This window comes from Eptatretus burgeri, chromosome 14, assembly GCF_056783735.1.
Source record: "Eptatretus burgeri isolate ZD-2024b chromosome 14, Ebu_testis_v1, whole genome shotgun sequence".
NCBI lineage: Eukaryota > Metazoa > Chordata > Myxini > Myxiniformes > Myxinidae > Eptatretus > Eptatretus burgeri.
This window is the reverse complement of record NC_140974.1, coordinates 33,414,218-33,434,217: the sequence shown is the minus strand read 5'-3', so window position 1 is coordinate 33,434,217 and position 20,000 is coordinate 33,414,218. Positions and strand designations below refer to the sequence as shown.

The window sequence follows — 20,000 nt, the reverse complement described above, 5'->3', positions numbered from 1 at the left end:
GAGGTTTGCACACTCGCCTCTGAGCAGCCTAGCCTGGGGTTCGCTTGTCAACCCAGGTACAAATTGTCATTCTGGTGTGTCATAGGCAGGTCAAGGTGTCAGTGTTTGCGTCTTCTCTCGAAAGGCCATTAATCTGGGTGTCCTGTTTGCTGGCATTATTTGGTGGATGTTAAAGATATCTTAATCCACGGTATCTTTCATGAAGAGTAAGCGAGCTATCGCAGACACCCTGAACAAGTTACAAATTCCTGCTCCCTCAGTAGAATATCCGGCATCGGAGGATATTCCCATCCCCGTCCAGGGTTGTAATCCTAGTCAAGAAACTACTTCGGTCGAACCGAAGTTGTGTATAGACCATGGTGCACAGAGAGACAGAGAGACATCCAGATTAATTTGCTTCAGGTTTTATTAACATCACATGTATCTGAGTCTAAACAATTCAATATACGTGTCACTTTCCTACAGAGTCACCTCAGCCCCGTCTGCTCATGCCTGAACACGTTCAAGGATGGTCAGAACCTGTGCACTGCCCTTCCCAGAGGCTGCTCGATCGCATTGTCCGTCGCTTTGGGGAAGCACGGGACTCTGGGAGTTTTCTTCTTCGCCACTTGCGGCCTTCTGAAAGGGTGTCGCTACTCATTTCACTTGCGGTCAACCCTGAACCATTGATCTTCCAGGTGTTTTACTGTTAAATTATCTTTTAATATTGGTGTACAACTTTTGTAGCTCTTTTTGCATTCATTGTCCATGCAGAAGCTTGTGATTTGTTTTCTGTCTCCATCACTGCCTTCAGTTCTCATCCCCTCCCCACCCCTCTCCTGCAATCATATCTCTTCCTTTCCACACTGGGTAAAATGGCATATTGGTGAGCATATTGGGCTGGTATCCCATAGGTTTCTGGTATCCAATAACAAGCTGGTGGCCGGGTGCAGAAAAAAAGGAGATGCAACACAGAACATAACAGAACAAAAGGAACAGTAGAAAGAGGGGAAAACCTACCAACAGCGGGGTTGAGGGACAAATAGAGGTAGACTTTGACAAATTAGGGGTAGGGGAGGATGCATGTGGTGGACAAGATGGATACAGAAGCATACTTTCAGGAAGAAAAAACTGGAAACTTCCCGAGGGTTAATGGCGGTAGAAAAGATCGTGGTTTTGCATGGGAGATGATCTGAGATTATGGTGAATAGCTGTCTTGAAGACCTTAAAGAAAGAATGAGATTGAAGACAATGTATAAGTTGGTTCCACAGGCATGGGAAAAGAGGAACAAATGAGTGGAGATGAGCAGTGATACTGCATTTTTACCAGAATCACTGCTCGGTTTCACCAGAAGGAGTCTGATGGTGGACCGAATGTACCCTGCAGAAACATGGGTGGGGGGAGGGGAGAGGAAGGGACAAAGCACAGAAAGAGCAGAGGGAGGGTGCAAGACCAGAGAGACCACCGACCTGTCTGCGGTGTAAAAATGATACGCCCAGAGACTCGGCTTCATCATGAGAGATTCCAATGATCTTGAGGCCTTGGTTTCCACAGCATCAAGCTGAGCATGGTGTTAAGCGGGGCTGCCATCCCAGAGGGGAGAGCAGTACATTCCAAGAATTTTGATTCCAAGTACCTGCAAAGCTAGTCACAGGGAATGAACACATCATTATCAGATTATTACTTGGTAGGGGGATGGCTTGTTGGCTGGAAGGGGGTTTGAACCTTTTTATACCTGGTGTTTACAGGAGGAGAGAGTGCTTGGTTTGCAGGTTGTAATTTGTGTACAAATTACATTTTATTTTTAATGTTCTCCATTTCATTACCTCCCCACCATAGGTGGTCAGAGATTGTTTACACCACTGTTTGTTTGTCTGTCTGTCTTTGTGTGTATGTAGGTTATCTCCAACAGTTGTATATGTATTTGGATGAAACTTGTTGGACAGGTTGGGTGTGTGACAAGGACGAATTGATTCAATTTTAGTGATTTAAAAAAAAAAAAAGATTCTTCACAATTGAGAGATGGGACCAAAAACGATAGCACTATTTCAAAACGTTGTGGACGGATTTGGTCAAAACTTGGATGAGTTGGATAGGTGTCACGCACAAGCTGATTAGATTTTAGGGGTCTGGATACAGATCCGGTCTGTCAGTGAGATACAAAACATAAACTGTACAGCCTGTGTAAGTACGCGCTCTACCGAGTACCGTTCCAGTTTTGCTTTTATTCCAAATTGTTTATTTCGGTTGAACGTCATTTCTGGTATTTGGGAAGCTATCACATTTCTTCCAAGCCCTACTACGCGATTTATATACAGAGAAACGTGGTGGGGTGGGGATGTCACAATATTTCCAGATTTATTTTATCAGATAACGCAGTAAATTTTCCTGTGCCTTATACATTGGCCTTACTCTTAGAATCCTGGACCCATATGTTTAACCCACCACAGAGCTTTCCTCCTGATGAGGGCTGGCCATTTGCTAAGTACCTGGGAGCTTGTGGACGCATTGCGGTAGCGAGCTACGTCGGGTCAGAGTTGTCCAACTTCCGGTTAGCTCCTTGGGAGAAGAGGGTTGACCTCGCAGTTCAGGTATGCCAAGTCCGTCATGGTTTTTGTGTATGTTAATGTCATGTGGAGTAGTAATGTATGGTATCGCACCGTAGCATAATATAAAGTGCTTTTTCTCTTCAAGAATATAAGGAGGTATGATTTTTCTGTAATGTAGTAACGCCTCATGTTGCACAAAAATTTTAATATGGATTTTGTACAAATTAGGCTTTGGAAATGGCAGAACAACTGAGCACCAACGAAATGGATTTTTCTCTCTACCTGTTGGATGTGCGGCCAGAGGCGTTCTCGGTGGGCAGGCGGGATGGCCGTCTAATTGCAACGCAGGCCCGACGTGTGCTAATTGTCGACAGGAGGCACATCGCCAAAAGTACGGCTCTAACATCACTCCAGATCATGGCCACACAATATGGAGGCTGAGTTTTTTAATGAACATTTATGCAATGTCATCTTGATGTTTGAGTCGATTCTTACCGGTGTCATTTCAGCTTTAATCCACATGATCAAACGAGTTATAGCTCGTAACTTTTGATGATCTTGAGCAATGCCTCCCTCCGTTGAACTCACTGAGAGTCAATCTGCAAGTACATTGTTTTTTGCTTCCGCTTTCCCAATGTGAAAAATGCACAAAAAACCAATTCCTCTTTCAAAAACCAACATTGATGACATCGGATGATGATCAAATTTTTCACTTTTCACTATCGTGATGCGAGAAATCCTATCATTAAACGTCAAATACAACTTCACCGAATGTTACAGTAATTTCTGTGGATAAGGTCATGTTTTGCCTTTGTGAGGCTACAGTAGGATTCAAAAAGCAATTGATGTAAACATATATATATATATATATATATATATAATATATTATTTGAAGTTTTTGTTTGTTTGTTTGTATGCACACGCTAATCTCCTGAACGGTGAAAGATAGGAGGAAACCTCTGGAACAAAAATGCCGGGACGGGCCCCGGAAAGGTTATAGACGAGGTAGCGAGGCCCCTCGGCCGGGGGGGGGGGGGGATTTTAGACAGTCGTTTATATTTAATGGGATTTTATGGCCGCAGCCATCGTAATCAATTTGAACAGTGGCTGTAGCCATAAAATCCCCACAGATGCCAACCCTCCCGATTTCATCGGGAGGCTTCCGAAAATTCACCCAAACTCCCGCCCTTACGATCACTATCCTTATCCTCCCGAAATTTTGATATTTTTGCACTGTTCACTAATCAGAATGTACTAGTATGAGAATTGAATGAAAAGCATCGTCTGCTACGTATAGCATGTGGTAACTCCATAACGTTCGCTGCTACCAAATTGTACGTAAAAAATTGCAAATTCAAATGAGGAGCAGCGAAACATTGGGTCTGGATCTCGCTTATGCGATCATGCACTGAGATTTAGTGCATGCGGTATGTGTGCAATACAGTGCATGCGGTATGTATGCACAGTGTATATGCATGCGATACGCTCACTGCATGCAGCTGGGCCCCGTACCAGCCCGGCGGTCGCGACCACCATGCAGTGTTTAACAGCCGCTAGAGTTCTACGAGTCGCGCTGCAGCTGTGGAACATCGACTTCGAAGTTACCGATGCTTCAAGCCCTCGGTGTTGATTACGAAATGGCAGAAAAGAAGCTTACGAAGACCAAGAAATGGTCTCAGAAGTACAAGACCGAATACAGTCTCCAATACCCGTGTATTCGAAAGTCTGAAAGAGGAATTCATCATGCGTATTGTACAGTATGCAGCGTTGATATTTCAGTTGAGCACGGAGGTCGCGATGATATTCGGAAGCACGTTGGAAGCAAACGGCACACAGACATTGCAAAGGAGAGATCTTCAAGCACGAGTACCGGTACACTTCTGAATTATTTCACCAAACAAGGGACAAGCGAGGAAGAGGATGTTACCCGAGCGGAACTTCTCTTTAGTGGATTTATTGTGGAACATAACTTGCCCATATCAGTCTCAGATCATGCTGGACCTCTATTTCAAAAGATGTTTCCAGATTCAAAAGTTGCTTCAAAGTATGGATGTGCAAGAACAAAAACTTCAGCAATAATTGGTGAGTTGTCAAATGTTACTGCTTCATCTATTGCCGATATTGCTAGACTAGCTCCATTTAGCCTAGCTACAGACGGTAGCAATGACAGTGGTGAGGCCCAGCTATATCCTGTCCTGATTTCGTACTATGACAACAGTGCTGGGATTGTGAAGCAAGGTTTGCTAAGTTTGCCTGCGTGCAAACAAGATTCCACTGGAGAAAACATTTTCAAACTGCTTGATCATGAGTTCAGTGACAGGAAAATTCCGTGGGGAAATTGTGTTTCCTTTTGTGCTGATAATGCCTCTGTCATGGTGGGCAAGCACAAAGGAGTCGCTGCTTGTATCCACAAACAAAATCCAGAGTGCTACATCATGGGATGCCCTTGCCATATGATGCACAATACGGCCAAGAAGGCGGCTCAGGCCTTACCCATTGAATTAGATGACTTTCTCATCGATATTTACTACTACTTGGACAAAAGTAGTAAACGCGTCAAAGGAGTGAAAGCACTGCAAGAACTCTGTGATGCCCCGACACACAAGATTCTGAAGCATGTCGCAACAAGGTGGCTGTCCCTTGGTCAGTGCCTTGACAGGCTGATTGAACAGTGGGAGCCACTTCGCCTCTTCTTCAAAGAAGAAGTACGAAGAAAAATGCAACCAACTGAAGCCAAGACTCTAACAACGAGCAAGAAGGACGGCACTGTATCTACTGCCAGTACTGGCACTGCAGGATCAAGCACTAGTGGAGCAGCATTCACCACTACCACTGCAGTATCTGCTGCGAAGAAGACAGCAGGGACAGCACCAAAACCAATGCTGAGAGCAGGTAGCATCACCGGCCCTTCATCACGTTCATCTACAAAGCAGATCCCTTCAGAGTCGAGAAAGACTGTGATAGTCCCATCTACAGGCAAAGAAGGACCCAAGTTAAGTTCTGCTTTTGCCAAATCACTTGATAGAAGCTCAGCAAAACCTTCGAATCAGAGGTCTTCTTCCTTGGCTGCACCTACCTCAAGCTCTCTCCTCAAACGTAAAATTGGATCTGGTACTGCGAGTCTGACCTCTTCTGCTGGCAGTAAACGCTAGTGTGATCGCCCTGCGGCTAAGTGTACTACGAGTTCTACAACTAAAAGCGCATCTTCCTCAAACACTGTGCAGGAATCTAGAGAAAAACGTGTCAACAGGATGTTCTTGTCTCCACAAACAAAACTCTATTGTTTCTTCCTTCGATATGCTAACAAGCTTTTTGAGAAGGGGAATCCTCTGCTCCAAAGAGACGAACCCTGTATTCATCTCCTGCACGGAGAATTGAATGGTCTTCTGAAAGATATCTTCGTACGGTTTTTGAAACCATCGGTGTCATCGGTTGCTCTGGTAAATGTACCCTTCTCTGACAGAAATCATCAGAAGAATGATGAGGACCTCATGATTGGGAACGATGCCAAACTGTATATAAGGGAACAAAGGAGTCTCAAGAAATCCACCTTCACTCTGAGTGAGTCAGACATCCAAGGTTTCTTCAGTGCAGTTCGCTCATATTATGTGAAAGCCTGCAATTACATCTTCAAAACCTGGCCGCTAGATGATGAATTAGCCAAGCATGCTCAGGTGCTGGATGTTAAGCTACACCAAGAAGTGGGGTTTGACTGTGTGGAGTTTTTCATCAAGAAATTCCCCTGTCTGTTCAGTGGCGGTGATAGTGACATAGACAGTCTTGAGAGTGAATTCGCTCACTACCAGGCAGACGCCTCCATAGCTACAATTGCTACTGAGACAGTGAGAGTGGATGAGCAGTGGCATCGGATTTCACAGCTCACAGATCCCTGCACTGGTGCCAAGAAGTATCCTAATTTGAGCAAAGTGATGAAGGGAATCTTGGTCATTCCTCATTCGAACGCATCATGTGAGCGGGCACTCAGTCTTGTACGGAAGAATCATACTGAATTTCGTCCCAATTTGAGTGTCAAAACCCTGGAAGCTCTCTTAATTGAAAAACTAGCTCATAGCACCCCTTGCTACCAGAGAGAATACAGCAAAGACATAATCAGAAGGGCTAAAAGAGCCACACAGCTGTCACTCAGCAAAGCTGCCATGGAAAAAGCAAGCAGCAGTAGTACCAGCCAGTAAGGTAAGAAAAATATTGCTTCTTTTGTGCTTTTTGTTAATCTTTGATTGTCCCCTAACTTACTAATATTAACATACATGTAACATTAAAAAGTGCACAATTTTCCCCTTTTTTTGTTCAAAAAGTGGGAATTCTTAACATGTTAAATGCTCCAAAATAGGGCTCAGAGGGCACTAGAGAGCGTCTAGAACCCCAGAGCTTCCAGGGCCCTAAGGCGGGCCCTGGACCCCGCCGCAAGGGTCGAGCGCTCCGCGCTCGAGATGTGCGCTTCGCGCACATTATTTGGTGTCGGTTGCAAATCCTCCCTAATTCTGATTTCCAAAAGTTGGCATCTCTGAATCCCATTAAATATAAACTACCGTCTAAAATCCCCCCCCCCAGATGAGGGGCCTCGACACCCAACTTATAACCTTCCCAAGGCCCATCCCAACATTTTTTGTTTCATAGGTGGCCCTGGCCGTAAAGTCCCATTAAATATGAACCACCATCTAAAATTCCCCCCCCCCATCCCTGGCCAAGGGGCCTTGACACCAAGCCAATAACCTTCCCGGGGGCTCGTCCCAACATTTTTTGTTTCAGAGGTTTCCTTCTATCTTTCACCGTTCGGGAGATTAGCACGTGCAGACAAACAAACAAACAAAAACTTCAAATTATATACTAGATATAAAATAGTATAGATATAGATATAGAATCTCCTTAAATATATGAGCCCCGAAAAACCATACCGGGCCATCCCACCTTTTTTGTGAAATCGAGTTATGAACGTCTTCAGGTGCACAAAACTGATACCTTTCAGGGCCAAAATGGGCCAACCCATCAGAATATATTATGATAAGGATATAAGCAAAAAACCTCTCTGGCTCTGTTAATATGCATCTGACTAGCCAGAGCCTGAATGGGCCATCCTACATTTTCCCCATGATTCCATGTGGGACATGTGCTACCTGCTTAAATCATGTATAGATAAAATTCTGCATTACTTATTGTTATTTATCCTTAGGTATTTTTTGTCATTAGCTCATTGTGACACAGGAGACAGAACTTTGAGTCCCTTTTTCTCAAAAGTACACCAAGATGGGATGGCCCGGTATGGTTCTTAGGGGCTCATATATGTATGTACATGTACATATATATATATATATATATATATATATATATATATATATATATATATATATATGTATCTATATCTATATATATATATATATATATATATATATATATATATATATATATATATATATATATATACTTCTTCTTCTTCTTTCGGCTGCTCCTGTTAGGGGTCGCCACAGCGGATCATCTGTTATGATCCGCATGATGATTTGGCACAGGTTTTACGCCGGATGCCCTTCCTGACGCAACCCTGGTCGCCTCTTACGACACAGGGATGTGGTACACCTATTCTAACCGGGGTATACACCGGGCCCAGTACACTGGTACTCACTTTGCCGACCTCGGAAGGATGACAGGCTGAGTCAACCTCCTGATGTGTATTAATTCAAGCGGCCAACGGAGCTTGAACTCAGGACCTTTTGGATCCCAAGCCGCTTACCCTAACCACTACGCCAACACCAGGCTCATGTACATATATATATATATATATATATATATATATATATATATATATATATATATATATACATATATATATATATATATATATATATATATATATATATATATATATATATATATATATATATATATATACATACATATACATATACAGAGATGTTTTTTGTTTCCCCCTCACCAACCCCCCTAGGCTATGACTGGCATGGCCCAATAGGGAACTGATACTGGGCTCATGTTAGACCGATGCACAGAAGATTAAATTCATTCAAAAAGAACCCAGGCAACGCCGGGTGCATTCAGCTCGTGTGTGTGTGTGTGTGTGTGTGTGTGTGTGTGTGTGTGTGTGTGTGTGTGTGTGTGTGTGTGTGTGTGTGTGTGTGTGTGTGTGTGTGTGTGTATACAAATGCATACGTCTTGGGTATATGAGTATATATGTATGTCAAAGGGCAGAGGAGCTCCTTGTGAGCCAACGGCCATCCATATCTAGTGCCCAACTGTGTCTGCGGACATCCTCCTGCAGTTGGGTTATATTACTTCTTATAAGGAGGTTGGTGGCAGGATTTCCACTCTGGCCACCGTAAAACACTTCATTCCGCAAAAGATTCTCGAAGCATAAGAAAATCTGAAAACCCACTCCGAAGGAGTAACTCCTGTGCAGCTTCCATTCACAGGGCAGCTCACCGGATGATGGGAATGGGGCAAAGCCTTCGGGACCCCCAATCTTTGATGACAGAAGGGAAACCATGGGGTAACGTTCCCGGGTCAGATTGCGGGAGAGTGTGTCAGAGTGGTGCTAAGGTGTCATCCACCAGACGGCGGTCTCCTTGGGTTAACTTGAGGTGGTCCCTTCGGGTGGGTGCTTGGAATGTCCTATCCCTAAGAGAGTATGATCACCTGTCTCTATCATCTGAGCTCAAGCGTTTTGACATCGGTATTGCAGCACTCTCTGAGGTTCGGAGACTGGATTGCGTCGAGATCATGGTGGGTGGTTACACCTACTATTGGTCTGGTCGCTCTGATGGTTACCATACCCAAGGAGTTGCTGTAGCTGTGTCCAATATGCTGACTGAAATGATAATTGAGGTAACACCGGTCAACAAGCGTATTATGAGACTAAGGATTCGTCACTCCTTGGGTGTCATTTCCCTGGTCTCTGTTTATGCTTCGACTAAGGTGAGTGATCTCACCTATGTGGGAGGAATCTGTGAAGGGGTAGAGCATCACCTGTATTCAAGTGATTCTCGTCCTGCTTTCAGGGGAATTCACGCATTGCATTCATCCAAGCCCATCCCTCGGTGTCCTGCAGTTAGAGGAGAGGGTGCTAGGCTCTTGACAGAGGAGTCCGAAGTGAAGGCCCGCTGGGCCGGTTACTTTGAACGGTTGTACCAGGCTGATCCACCAGCTGTCGAGTTTGACGTCAGTGGTGTTACAATCCCTGTTGCTGACCATCCAATCAACTGTGGTCCACCTTCGTTTGTGGAAACAGGCTGCCGTGAACCGGTTGAAATGGGGTAAAGCTCCAGTGATCTGTGGCATCCATGCTGAACTTCTCAATGCTGTTGGAAATGACTGCACTCGTGTCATTGCATGCAGTTCTGTACTCTGCCTGGAACACAGGCATCTTCCCAACTGACCAGAAGAGGGGCCTTGTTGCCCCTCTCTGGAAAAGGAAGGGTGATCATCAGGACTGTAACAACTACTGATGGGTGATGCTGCTCTCAGTGCCGGGCAAGGTCTTTGCTCGGATAATTTTTGATAGGGTTCGCCACCATCTGCTTGAGCACTAGCGTCCAGAGCAGTCAGGCTTTACACCAAAGTGGTCAACGATTGATCGTATCCTTGCTGTTTGGGTCCTCACTGAACGCAGACGAGAGTTTCGGCAGGGGCTGCTTGCAGCCAATGCTGATCTCTGTAAAGCGTTTGATTCAGTGAATCGGGATGCCCTTTGGAGGATTCTTGGTCTTCGTGGGGTGCCACCAAAACTGATTGATCTGATGTCTGAACTCTACTCTGGTACTGAGAGTGCTGTGAGTTGTGGTGGTACCATCTCTGACTTATTTCCCATTCTTACTGGAGTTTTTCAGGGGGTGTGTACTGGCCCCCATACTTTTCAGCACATGTTTGGCCTGGATTCTGGGGAGGATGTCAGAGAGATCAAGCTCTGGTGTGTCATTTGGGAATGTCAAGATCTCTGACGTTGATTTCACAGATGATGCAGTCATCATTGCGGAGACTTTAGATATCCTTTTGGGGGCCCTCGTGGTGCTGAATGAGGACTCGGAGCCACTGGGATTACAGGTTTCCTTGGTCAAACTAAGACCCAGGCTTTCAATGACATCTTGGATGTTGCTGTCCTGTCTGTTCCTCTTTGTGGTGAGGATGTTGAGGTCACGGAGAGATTCACTTCGCTTGGCAGTGATATTCATGTCTCTGCTGGCTGTGAGGCAGAGGACAACAGACGTCTGGGTTGGGCCTGGGGAGTCATGGATTCACTGGATCATGGGATGTGGGGCTGCAGGTACCTGTGTGGGAGGATGCAAGTCTGAGTCTTCAGTTCCTTGGTGCTTCCAGTCTTGCTCTGTGGATGTGAGATTTGGATTCTGACCAGGGATTTGAGACAGAGACTTAATTCCTTTGGTACCAGGTCTCTTAGGAGAATCCTTGGCTATCACTGGTCGGACTTTGTGTCCAACAAGCAGTTGTTGAGAGAGACTCAAATGAGATTTTTGTTTCCTGCATAGTCCGTGAGCGTCAGCTGTGGCTGTGTGGACATGTGGCTCGTTTTCCTGACACTGATCCTGCTCACCAGATTCTCTCAGCGAGGGAGCCTCGTGAGTCGAGGAGGCAAATGGGCCGACCACGTGCCTCGTGGTTGCAGCAGGTTCATCAGCATCTCAAGGAGATGGGGATGGGCCAAGCCTCTGCCTGGGGGATGGCCAGATGGAGGCCCCTGGAGTACCAGCGGAAAGTGGATGCAGCAACGTGCTGCTCTGGCGCATGCTCCCATACCTGACCTGACCTGTGCGTATACATTGCTGTGTAAGCTATCGCTGATGATTTTCCAATCAGCGATGAAACCGGTCCGGTGGCTGAGGGGGTGCATCCCATTGGGATTCTCGTGTGTGTACTTTGTGTGAACGTCTTTTTCGTTGTTGAGGAACTCTGGGAACTGTTCGAAACAGCGTTAGCACTTACCTTGTGTGAGTCTTCGTGGGTTGCTTTATGCAGCTACTTCAGCTCATCATGTGGGAGGGGTCAATGATATATATATATATATATATATGTATATATATATATATATATATATATATATATATATATATATATATATATTTCTTCTTCTTTCGGCTGCTCCCGTTAGGGGTCGCCACAGCGGATCATCCGTATGATCCGCATCGTGATTTGGCACATGTTTTACGCCGGATGCCCTTCCTGACGCAACCCTGGTCGCCTCTTACGACACAGGGATATGGTACACCTATTTTAACCGGGGTATACACCGGCCCAGTATACTGGTACTCATATATATATATAAATAAAACTCATCTTGTATGTTTGTATGTATGTATGTTCCAGAAATAAAGCCAAATCGGAACACGATATCGCAAAAAATTTAGTATCACCTTACTCACCATTCTCCTGTGGTGTGCATTATCAAGTGTCGTTCAAATCGGGCAACGAATAAAATATTAAAAAATCAATTCCTGAGTCAATCAAGTACTCTTCGGGAGAATTTGAAAAATTGCAAACAACCTCAGCGGTATCGTTAGCTGCAGCTATCTTTTTTTTTTCTTGAAATGATTTCTTTAAAAATCTCAAACATTTAGTGTAGACAAACAAGGATTTATTTTTAAGCATAACATATACATTGCCATTTTGATCTAATACTTCCGTGTTCATAAATAAATAAAATTGTGTTTTGAAGATTACGCACAATAATTTATTCGACTTTCTTTTCTCTCTTTTTTTTTTTGCACATTGACGTACAATATCAAGTTTTGTTCAAATCGGGCAATAAAAAAATTTAATGAAAAATCTATTCCCGATTCAGTCAAGTACTCTTCGGGAGTATTTGATCAATACAAACAACCTCAGCAGTATAGTTCACTGGAGCTATTTTCTTTTCCTTTCTTTTTTTTTATGATTATTTTTTTTATCAACCACTGTCACAATAGGAACCCAACGGGTTCACGGGTCGTTTAGCACATATATATATATATATATATATATATATATATATATATATATATATATATATATATATATATATATATATATATATATATATATATATATATATATATATATATATATATATATATATATATATATATATATATATATATATATATATATATATATATATATATATATATATATATATATATATATATATATATATATATATATATATATATGATAGATTGTGTGACTGTTGATGATGCGGGATGGTCCGGTACATGATGACACCCAGATACCACAGGTAACCAGTGAATGGGGCAAGTCCTGCATGAAGGCGGTCCCAGAGTTAATGAGAGCCGTGACTACATGGAGTACTTCAGTTGGAGTTGAACCTGAGAAGGCAAGACATCCTTCCCTCTACTTGGTTGCCACTTCTCTTCTCTTCCACCCTGAGCCACACTTCGTCAGCCATGGCGGCCTACATGCCACCAGCTTTGTGCCTGCTCAAGTCCTTGCTTGCCCCTTTGTTGTGTGAATGTGATGTATCGGTGCCATGAGGGGGTTTGTCTGTTCGTTCAAATCAGAAGTGTGTGTGTCTCCCAACTCGTCTGTCCTTTGAGTGCCTGGTCTGTCCCATTTATTAGTCGCCTACTGGTTTCACCAGAGGGGCCTATAGATTTACTCTCGTCTGTCTGTCTGTCCATCTGTCCCACCTGTGGTTTTTCAAACTTTTTTTCCCACACCTTTTAACATATTCAACTAAAAGTTGGTACGTGGCTTTATTATGAAAAGTTAAAGAACAAGTTTAAGTTTCAGGCCATTTCGTCTATTTCTCATTTATGCCCTTTTTAAACTTAGAAAATATAACATATTATATATGGGTCAGTGTGCAGCTGCCCTGACTCCACCCAAATAAAATCATACACCGACATTGCAGAAGCAGCACAGATCGGCAGGCCTTCGTCCATGGCCCAGTGCAATTGTAATGATACCAGGTATTTAACCACGATGTATATATTGTTGTAATGAAAGCGAGAAATGTAATGAAAGCGAGAGAAAAACCTTCAGAGTGTAGGCTTTATTCCATTTGATTGAAGCCGCTTCTACGGGCACATCAGGGGATACAGGTGCAGCTAGGAGTACATATGCAGCAATGTATACACGTGCTGTTGATCACCACAAAATAAATCAGCATAAGCACGGAGTCCGGTATACTCTCAATTCTCACCATTCAACGAGCACCAAGTGGACCGCCGCCGTAAATGACAATGCCCCAGAGACAATCACCCCGACCGTGCGGAGACTTGGCTTTATCTATCCCGTGCATGAGCCGCGCGACATGTGATCGCGCGTCACGACCTTCAATTCACCACATTCTCCCCGTCTTTAAAATGTAACTAGAGGCCCAACTAACGCACCATGATTACTTCAGCGCTATAGGAGTATACATTTCAAGCAGCGCGAACTATTTAAACTACAGAAGCATACATGCCAAGCAGTGAGGATTATTTTGAGTTGTAGGAGCATGGTAATGAGCATCGATATATGATATAATGACAATATAGGAGCATGAGCATCGAGGATGCCGATAATCCCCTTTACAGATCGAGTCGGCGAGGGGGTTTTATCCGTCGACCTCTCCGGGAGTAAATGGCAGTTTCACTTGAGGGAGGCTTCCAATCCTCTTGGTGAGCCTCGACTCGTGCCGGGGATGACTCCTCGATCGCTCTCGGGTGGAACGCGGCAGCTCCGTCACCACCATTCCCGGGTGGAGTTCCTGGGGGGGGAACACCTGGGGACGGGATGTCAGAGGGAGGAGTGCCAGATGGTGGTGTACCTGCGGGAGGAGTACCTGAGGGAGCCAAATGGCGAACTGACACAGTGGTCTCCCTGCCATCAGGAAGTCTGACATGAGCATACTCTGGATTAGCATCGATGAGTTCGACCTCCTCCACCATGGGTTCATACTTGCTTTGTCGTACCGGGCGTTTCATGAACACTGTTCCGGGATGGGTTAGCCAGTTGGGCACCGTTTGGCCGTCAACATAACGTCGTTGATGAGTAAACATTCGTTCGTGAGGAGTTGCATTGGTGGACGTACAGAGCAAAGAGCGTATGGAATTCAGAGCGTCGAGAAGGGTAACCTCCCATTGCTCGGGGCCCAGTCCTCTCGATTTCAACGCCAGAGTTACGGTTTTCCAAATGGTTCCATGATATCGTTCCACCTGCCCATTACCCTGTGGGTTGTAACCCGTCGCTCGACTAGTTGCTATGCCGTGCTCTAATAGGAACTGTTTTAGCTCGGCCGACATGAAACACGGCCCTCTGTCTGAATGTATGTACGAAGGTTTCCCAAACATAGCGAAGAGGTCAGACAGACATTTCACGACAGTTCCCGAGGTCATATCCGAGCACGGAAATGCGAAAGGGAACCTTGAGTATTCATCAACAACAGTGAATATGTATCTGTTGTCTGTCTCGGTCGGCAGGGGCCCTTTGAAGTCAATGTTTAGTCTCTCGAAGGGAAAAGTGGCCTTGATCAATCTGCCAGAAGCCGCGCCATAGAATCTGGGTTTTAGTTCAGCACAAACAGGGCATGAAGCATTCATTTGTTTAATGTCTTCGATAGAATAGGGAAGGTTTTGTCTGCGCACGAAATGTGCCATTCTGGTTACCCCCGGGTGGCACAGAGACACATGGAGGTCTTGCAAAGCCCGACTGATTGTCGCCGAACAGTAGACCCGAGAGAAGGTATCTGCAGCAGGGTTTTCCCTCCCGGGCCGTTAAACAATGTCGTAACTATAGCAAGCTAGGTCTATCCGCCATCTCATAATTTTTTCATTCTTAATTTTCCCGTTATTTTTCCCATCAAACATGAATGCAACGGATCGCTGGTCCGTGATGAGTGTGAAGTGGTTTCCCAGTAAATAGTGTCTCCATTTACGTAGGGCTTCGACAATAGCGTACGCTTCCTTCTCTATTGCTGAGTGTCTCTGCTCGCTTCCAGAGAGAGTTCTCAAGAAGAACGCGACGGGCCGTCTGGACTGATTGAGCGTCGCAGCTATTGCGTGATCGGAAGCATCCGTTTCCACCACGAAGGGCACCGAGCTGTCTATCGATAATATAATACCACGGAATTACCGATATCATCTTTGAGGCTGTGGAAAGCTTTTACAACAGCGGCATCTGGTGGGAAGTTTTTGCAATGCACTAGGGGATGTATTTTTTCAGAGTATTGGGAGATCCATCTCGCATAGTAAGCGAACATCCCGATCACCCGGCGCATTGTCTGCAGGTCCTGAGGTGGGGGTAGCTCACGAAGTGGGCGCAATCGCTCAGGATCGGGCTTAATCGTGCCGTCGGCTATTGTGTAGCCGAGAAGGTCAATCGACCTTGCCGAGAATACGCATTTCTCGTAGTTGAGGGTCAGATTATATTTTCTAGCAATGCTCAAGAGTCTGTCCAGATTCATATCATTTTCCCCCCGATCCTTACCGCACACCGTGACATTGTCCACGTAAACAAAAGTGTCTTTGAGGTTTTCATCCGAGATGATGTCGTTCATAACTCGTTGGAAGCAAGCTACTCCATTCGTGACACCGAACGGAATCCTCCTGAATTGGTAGAGGCGTCTACCTGCCTGGAACGCGGTGTAAGGTTTGTCTTCCTCTCGGATGGGAATTTGATGATAGGCGCTTCGCAAATCGATGGTGCTGAATATTTTATAATTGGCCACGCGTTCGACCATCTCTTCTATGCGCGGCAAAGGGTAGGCATCGAGTTGGGTGAAGCGATTGACCGTTTGAGAGTAATCGACAACCATTCGTTTCTTATGGTTCTGGTTGGTGGTCACCAACACCTGCGCGCGCCATGGCGAATCGCTCGGTTCTATAATACCTTCTTCCAGTAATCGCTTAGTCTCAGAAGTGATGAAGTTCATATCAGCAGTGGTATATCGTCGCGATTTGATCGCTATCAGTTTACAGTCCGGCGACAAGTTAGCAAACAGCAGGGGGGACGATACCTCTGTGGTGGTCAGAGCATTTAGAATTAGACGAGGTTTGCTTCCTCCAAAGGGTATTTCGACGCTCGTGTGCTGCTTGAGGACATTATGACCCAGAATTACGTCTGCGCATAAATCACGAAGCACCAGTACCCTTACATCCCGATGCGTGTACCCTTTTACATCCAATTCAACATTGCAGTACCCTCGTACGCGGGACTGTAGTGATGTGGCGGCCATGCATACCGTATTGTCTGTCAGGTGGATCTTCCATTTCCTGCCCTTCGCTAGTGAGCTGTTGACGAAACTCTCAGAGCTCCCGGTATCAATCAGAGCCTCAGCCATATGCCCGTTAATTCGCACGTTGATGATAACCTTGGATAGATTCCCCGGTGAAGCTGCAGTTAGTTTCTTTTGTGAGTAGAGGGCCGCAGAAGTGGGTTTATTTCTCCTTAGAGTAGATTTGCATACCCTGGCATAATGCCCTTTCTTGTCACAATTCATGCATGTGGCATCTCTGGCGGGGCATTTGTTGCGGGGGTGTCTTTTATACCCACAAAAGAAGCATTTACCAACCGAAGTAGTTGCTGAGGAGTTTGACGAGGTCTGGGTATCCGATTCCTCTGGTTTTTCTCCATCCTCTGTGTCAGGGGTGCCCTGAGGGGTTCCTTGAGTTTCCACCGTAGCGGCGTTCATTAGCAGCATCGGTGTCCCATATGACTCAGATTGCTGCTGTGCCGTATCCATTGCTCGAGCCTGGTCGGCTACCTTTTCAAGAGTGGGTTCGCATTTCTCCAGTAAGCGTTGCCGTATGGGGGCTGACCTGAGCCCTTGGATGAACGCTTCTCTGGTCGCTTCATCTCGGTGTTCCTCGGCGGTTACGGCCCGGAAACTGCAGTCTTTTCCCAACTGCCTCAGAGCTTGCAGGAACTGATCGATGGTCTCCCCGGCTGCTTGCTTGCGTGTGTTGAGAAGATGTCGTATGTACACCTCGTTCTTGCGCTTCACGAAGAGCGCCTGCAGCACGTCGATCGCTGCATCATAGGTGTCACACTCCGAGAAGAGCCTGAATACACTGGGCGAGACATGATTCACAAGGGCGGCCAATTTGTCGGCTCCCTCTTCGATGATGGTCAGATAGTGTGAGAAGGAACGGAACCAATGCGACCATTTCATTTCCGAGTCAGTCGCGTTTGAGTCTGCGTCGAACCTCTCTGGTTTGTAGATCTTGTCAATCGTTGGTTGAGAGAGCCGAGGGAATCAAATGGAATAAATTGTAATGAAAGCGAGAGAAAAACCTTCAGAGTGTAGGCTTTATTCCATTTGATTGAAGCCGCTTCTACGGGCACTTCAGGGGATACAGGTGCAGCTCGGAGTACATATGCAGCAATGTACACACGTGCAGTTGATCAGCACAAAATAAATCAGCATAAGCACGGAGTCCGGTATACTCTCAATTCTAACCATTCAACAAGCACCAAGTGGACCGCCGCCGTAAATGACAATGCCCCAGGGACAATCACCCCGACCGTGCGGAGACTTGGCTTTATCTATCCCGTGCACGAGCCGCGCGACATGTGATCGCGCGTCACGACCTTCAATTCACCACACCCTTTAACATATTCAACTAAAAGTTGGTACGTGGCTTTATTATGAAAAGTTAAAGAACAAGTTTAAGTTTCAGGCCATTTCGTCTATTTCTCAGTTATGCCTTTTTTAAACTTAGAAAATATAACATATTATATATGGGTCAGTGTGCAGCTGCCCTGACTCCACCCAAATAAAATCATACACCGACATTGCAGAAGCAGCACAGATCGGCAGGCCTTCGTCCATGGCCCAGTGCAATTGTAATGATACCAGGTATTTAACCACGATGTATATATTGTTACGAATTCTGGCCCGCCTGGCGTGCGAGCGATTGCGTAACTCCAATCGCAACCGCGTCGCCCACCGGACGGACAATTCAGTCGTGACCCTCCTGGAACTACCACCAGGAGCCAGTCACGGGTGGAGGTTTAACCTCACCACGATCGTGCCAATTGCCCACCCGTGCAAGATAGGGTTGCTCGCCAAATTCGACCGACCTAAGTACCTGCGCGAGTAGTCGACCGGACGATCGTACCTCACCGCAGGTCGGCCTAGGACACAAACCGCTTAAGCAGTCCGTTCCGTGCTACAGTGATAACCGAGCGGTGTTATCGCCGACCTCGACGGATCAGATTCTCTTCTTTACCCGGGTGTTCAAAACCCACTACTAATTTATTCCACGATTCAAGATGGCACTTTCAATGGGGAAAAAGACTACGAACGGGATACATTTCACACAAGGACATTTATTCAAGCAAGCACATATTACACACACAACACAAGCAAGGAACCATGCACGTATTTACAAGCAAGGCAAATCGAAATGAAGCACGGATACAGGCAAGAAAGCAATACCACCGACTATAATTATTGGCAATGTACAGGCACTTACACAGGTTTACCTGTCGGACACGGCGCCACACACACACACACACACACACACACACACACACACACACACACACACACACACACACACACACACACACACACACACACACACACACACACACACGAAAAGACCTCCCTTTAGTGATCGTCCAGTCTCTCTCCCACGACCGTCAGTGTGGTCGCGCCTGGTTCCGGCCTCCCACGCGGCCGGCGAACCCTCTCCGGCACCCCTCGTCCGGACGCGCAGGTCCACCAGACAGCTGGCACTGCTGCGCCTCCCGTCCGCGTCTCCACCAACAGGCCGCTCGCCGGACCACGAGCGCAGGACCGAGAGAGGGAGAGAGAGAGAGAGCGCTGCACCGAGAAGAAGGAGAGGCAGAGAGGGCTTCCAGACCAGAGAGAGAGAGAGAGAGAGAGAGAGAGAGAGAGAGAGAGAGAGAGAGAGAGAGAGAGAGAGAGAGAGAGAGAGAGCTCAACCCTGGCCACCAAGTGAGAGGAGCACTCGACCCCGATAGAGAGAGCTACTGGACCAGAGAGAGAGTGACGGCGACCCTGGCCACCAAGAGAGAGGAGCACTCGACCCCGACAGAGAGAGCTCCTGGACCAGAGAGAGGAAGCGAGCTTGACCCTGGCAGAGAGAGTGAGGACTTGACCTCGACCACACAGAGAGAGAGAGTGAGGACTTGACCTCAACCACACAGAGAGAGAGCTCCTGAGAGGGAGAGAGGGAGAGAGGGAGAGAGGGAGGGAGAGAGGGAGGGAGGGAGAGAGGGAGAGAGAGAGAGAGAGAGAGAGAGAGAGAGAGAGAGAGAGAGAGAGAGAGAGAGAGAGAGAGAGAGAGAGAGAGAGAGAGAGAGAGAGAGAGAGAGAGAGAGAGAGAGAGAGAGAGAGAGAGAGAGAGAGAGAGAGAGAGAGAGAGAGAGAGAGAGAGAGAGAGAGCTCGACCCTGGCCACCAAGAGAGAGGAGCACTCGACCCTGACAGAGAGAGCTGATGACGTCGACGACCCAGACCAAGAGAGCTCCTGGACCTCGCGC

At 46.2% G+C, this 20,000-nt stretch overlaps 1 protein-coding gene across 4 annotated transcripts in view; it reads left to right on the top strand.

The window, feature by feature from the left end:
* Positions 1-20,000, top strand: part of DIPK2A (divergent protein kinase domain 2A) — a 59,066-nt gene that overhangs the window by 32,475 nt on the left and 6,591 nt on the right. For 3 of the 4 annotated variants that reach the window (XM_085854305.1, XM_085854306.1, XM_085854307.1), the window contains 3 exons: positions 466-677; positions 2,431-2,571; positions 2,758-2,920. In XM_085854305.1, coding sequence (XP_085710431.1) covers positions 466-677; positions 2,431-2,571; positions 2,758-2,920 — 516 coding nt within the window. Of the gene's footprint in view, positions 1-465; positions 678-2,430; positions 2,572-2,757; positions 2,921-3,038; positions 3,135-20,000 lie in introns of all 4 variants that reach the window. The other variant, XR_015051122.1, reaches the window with a different exon arrangement.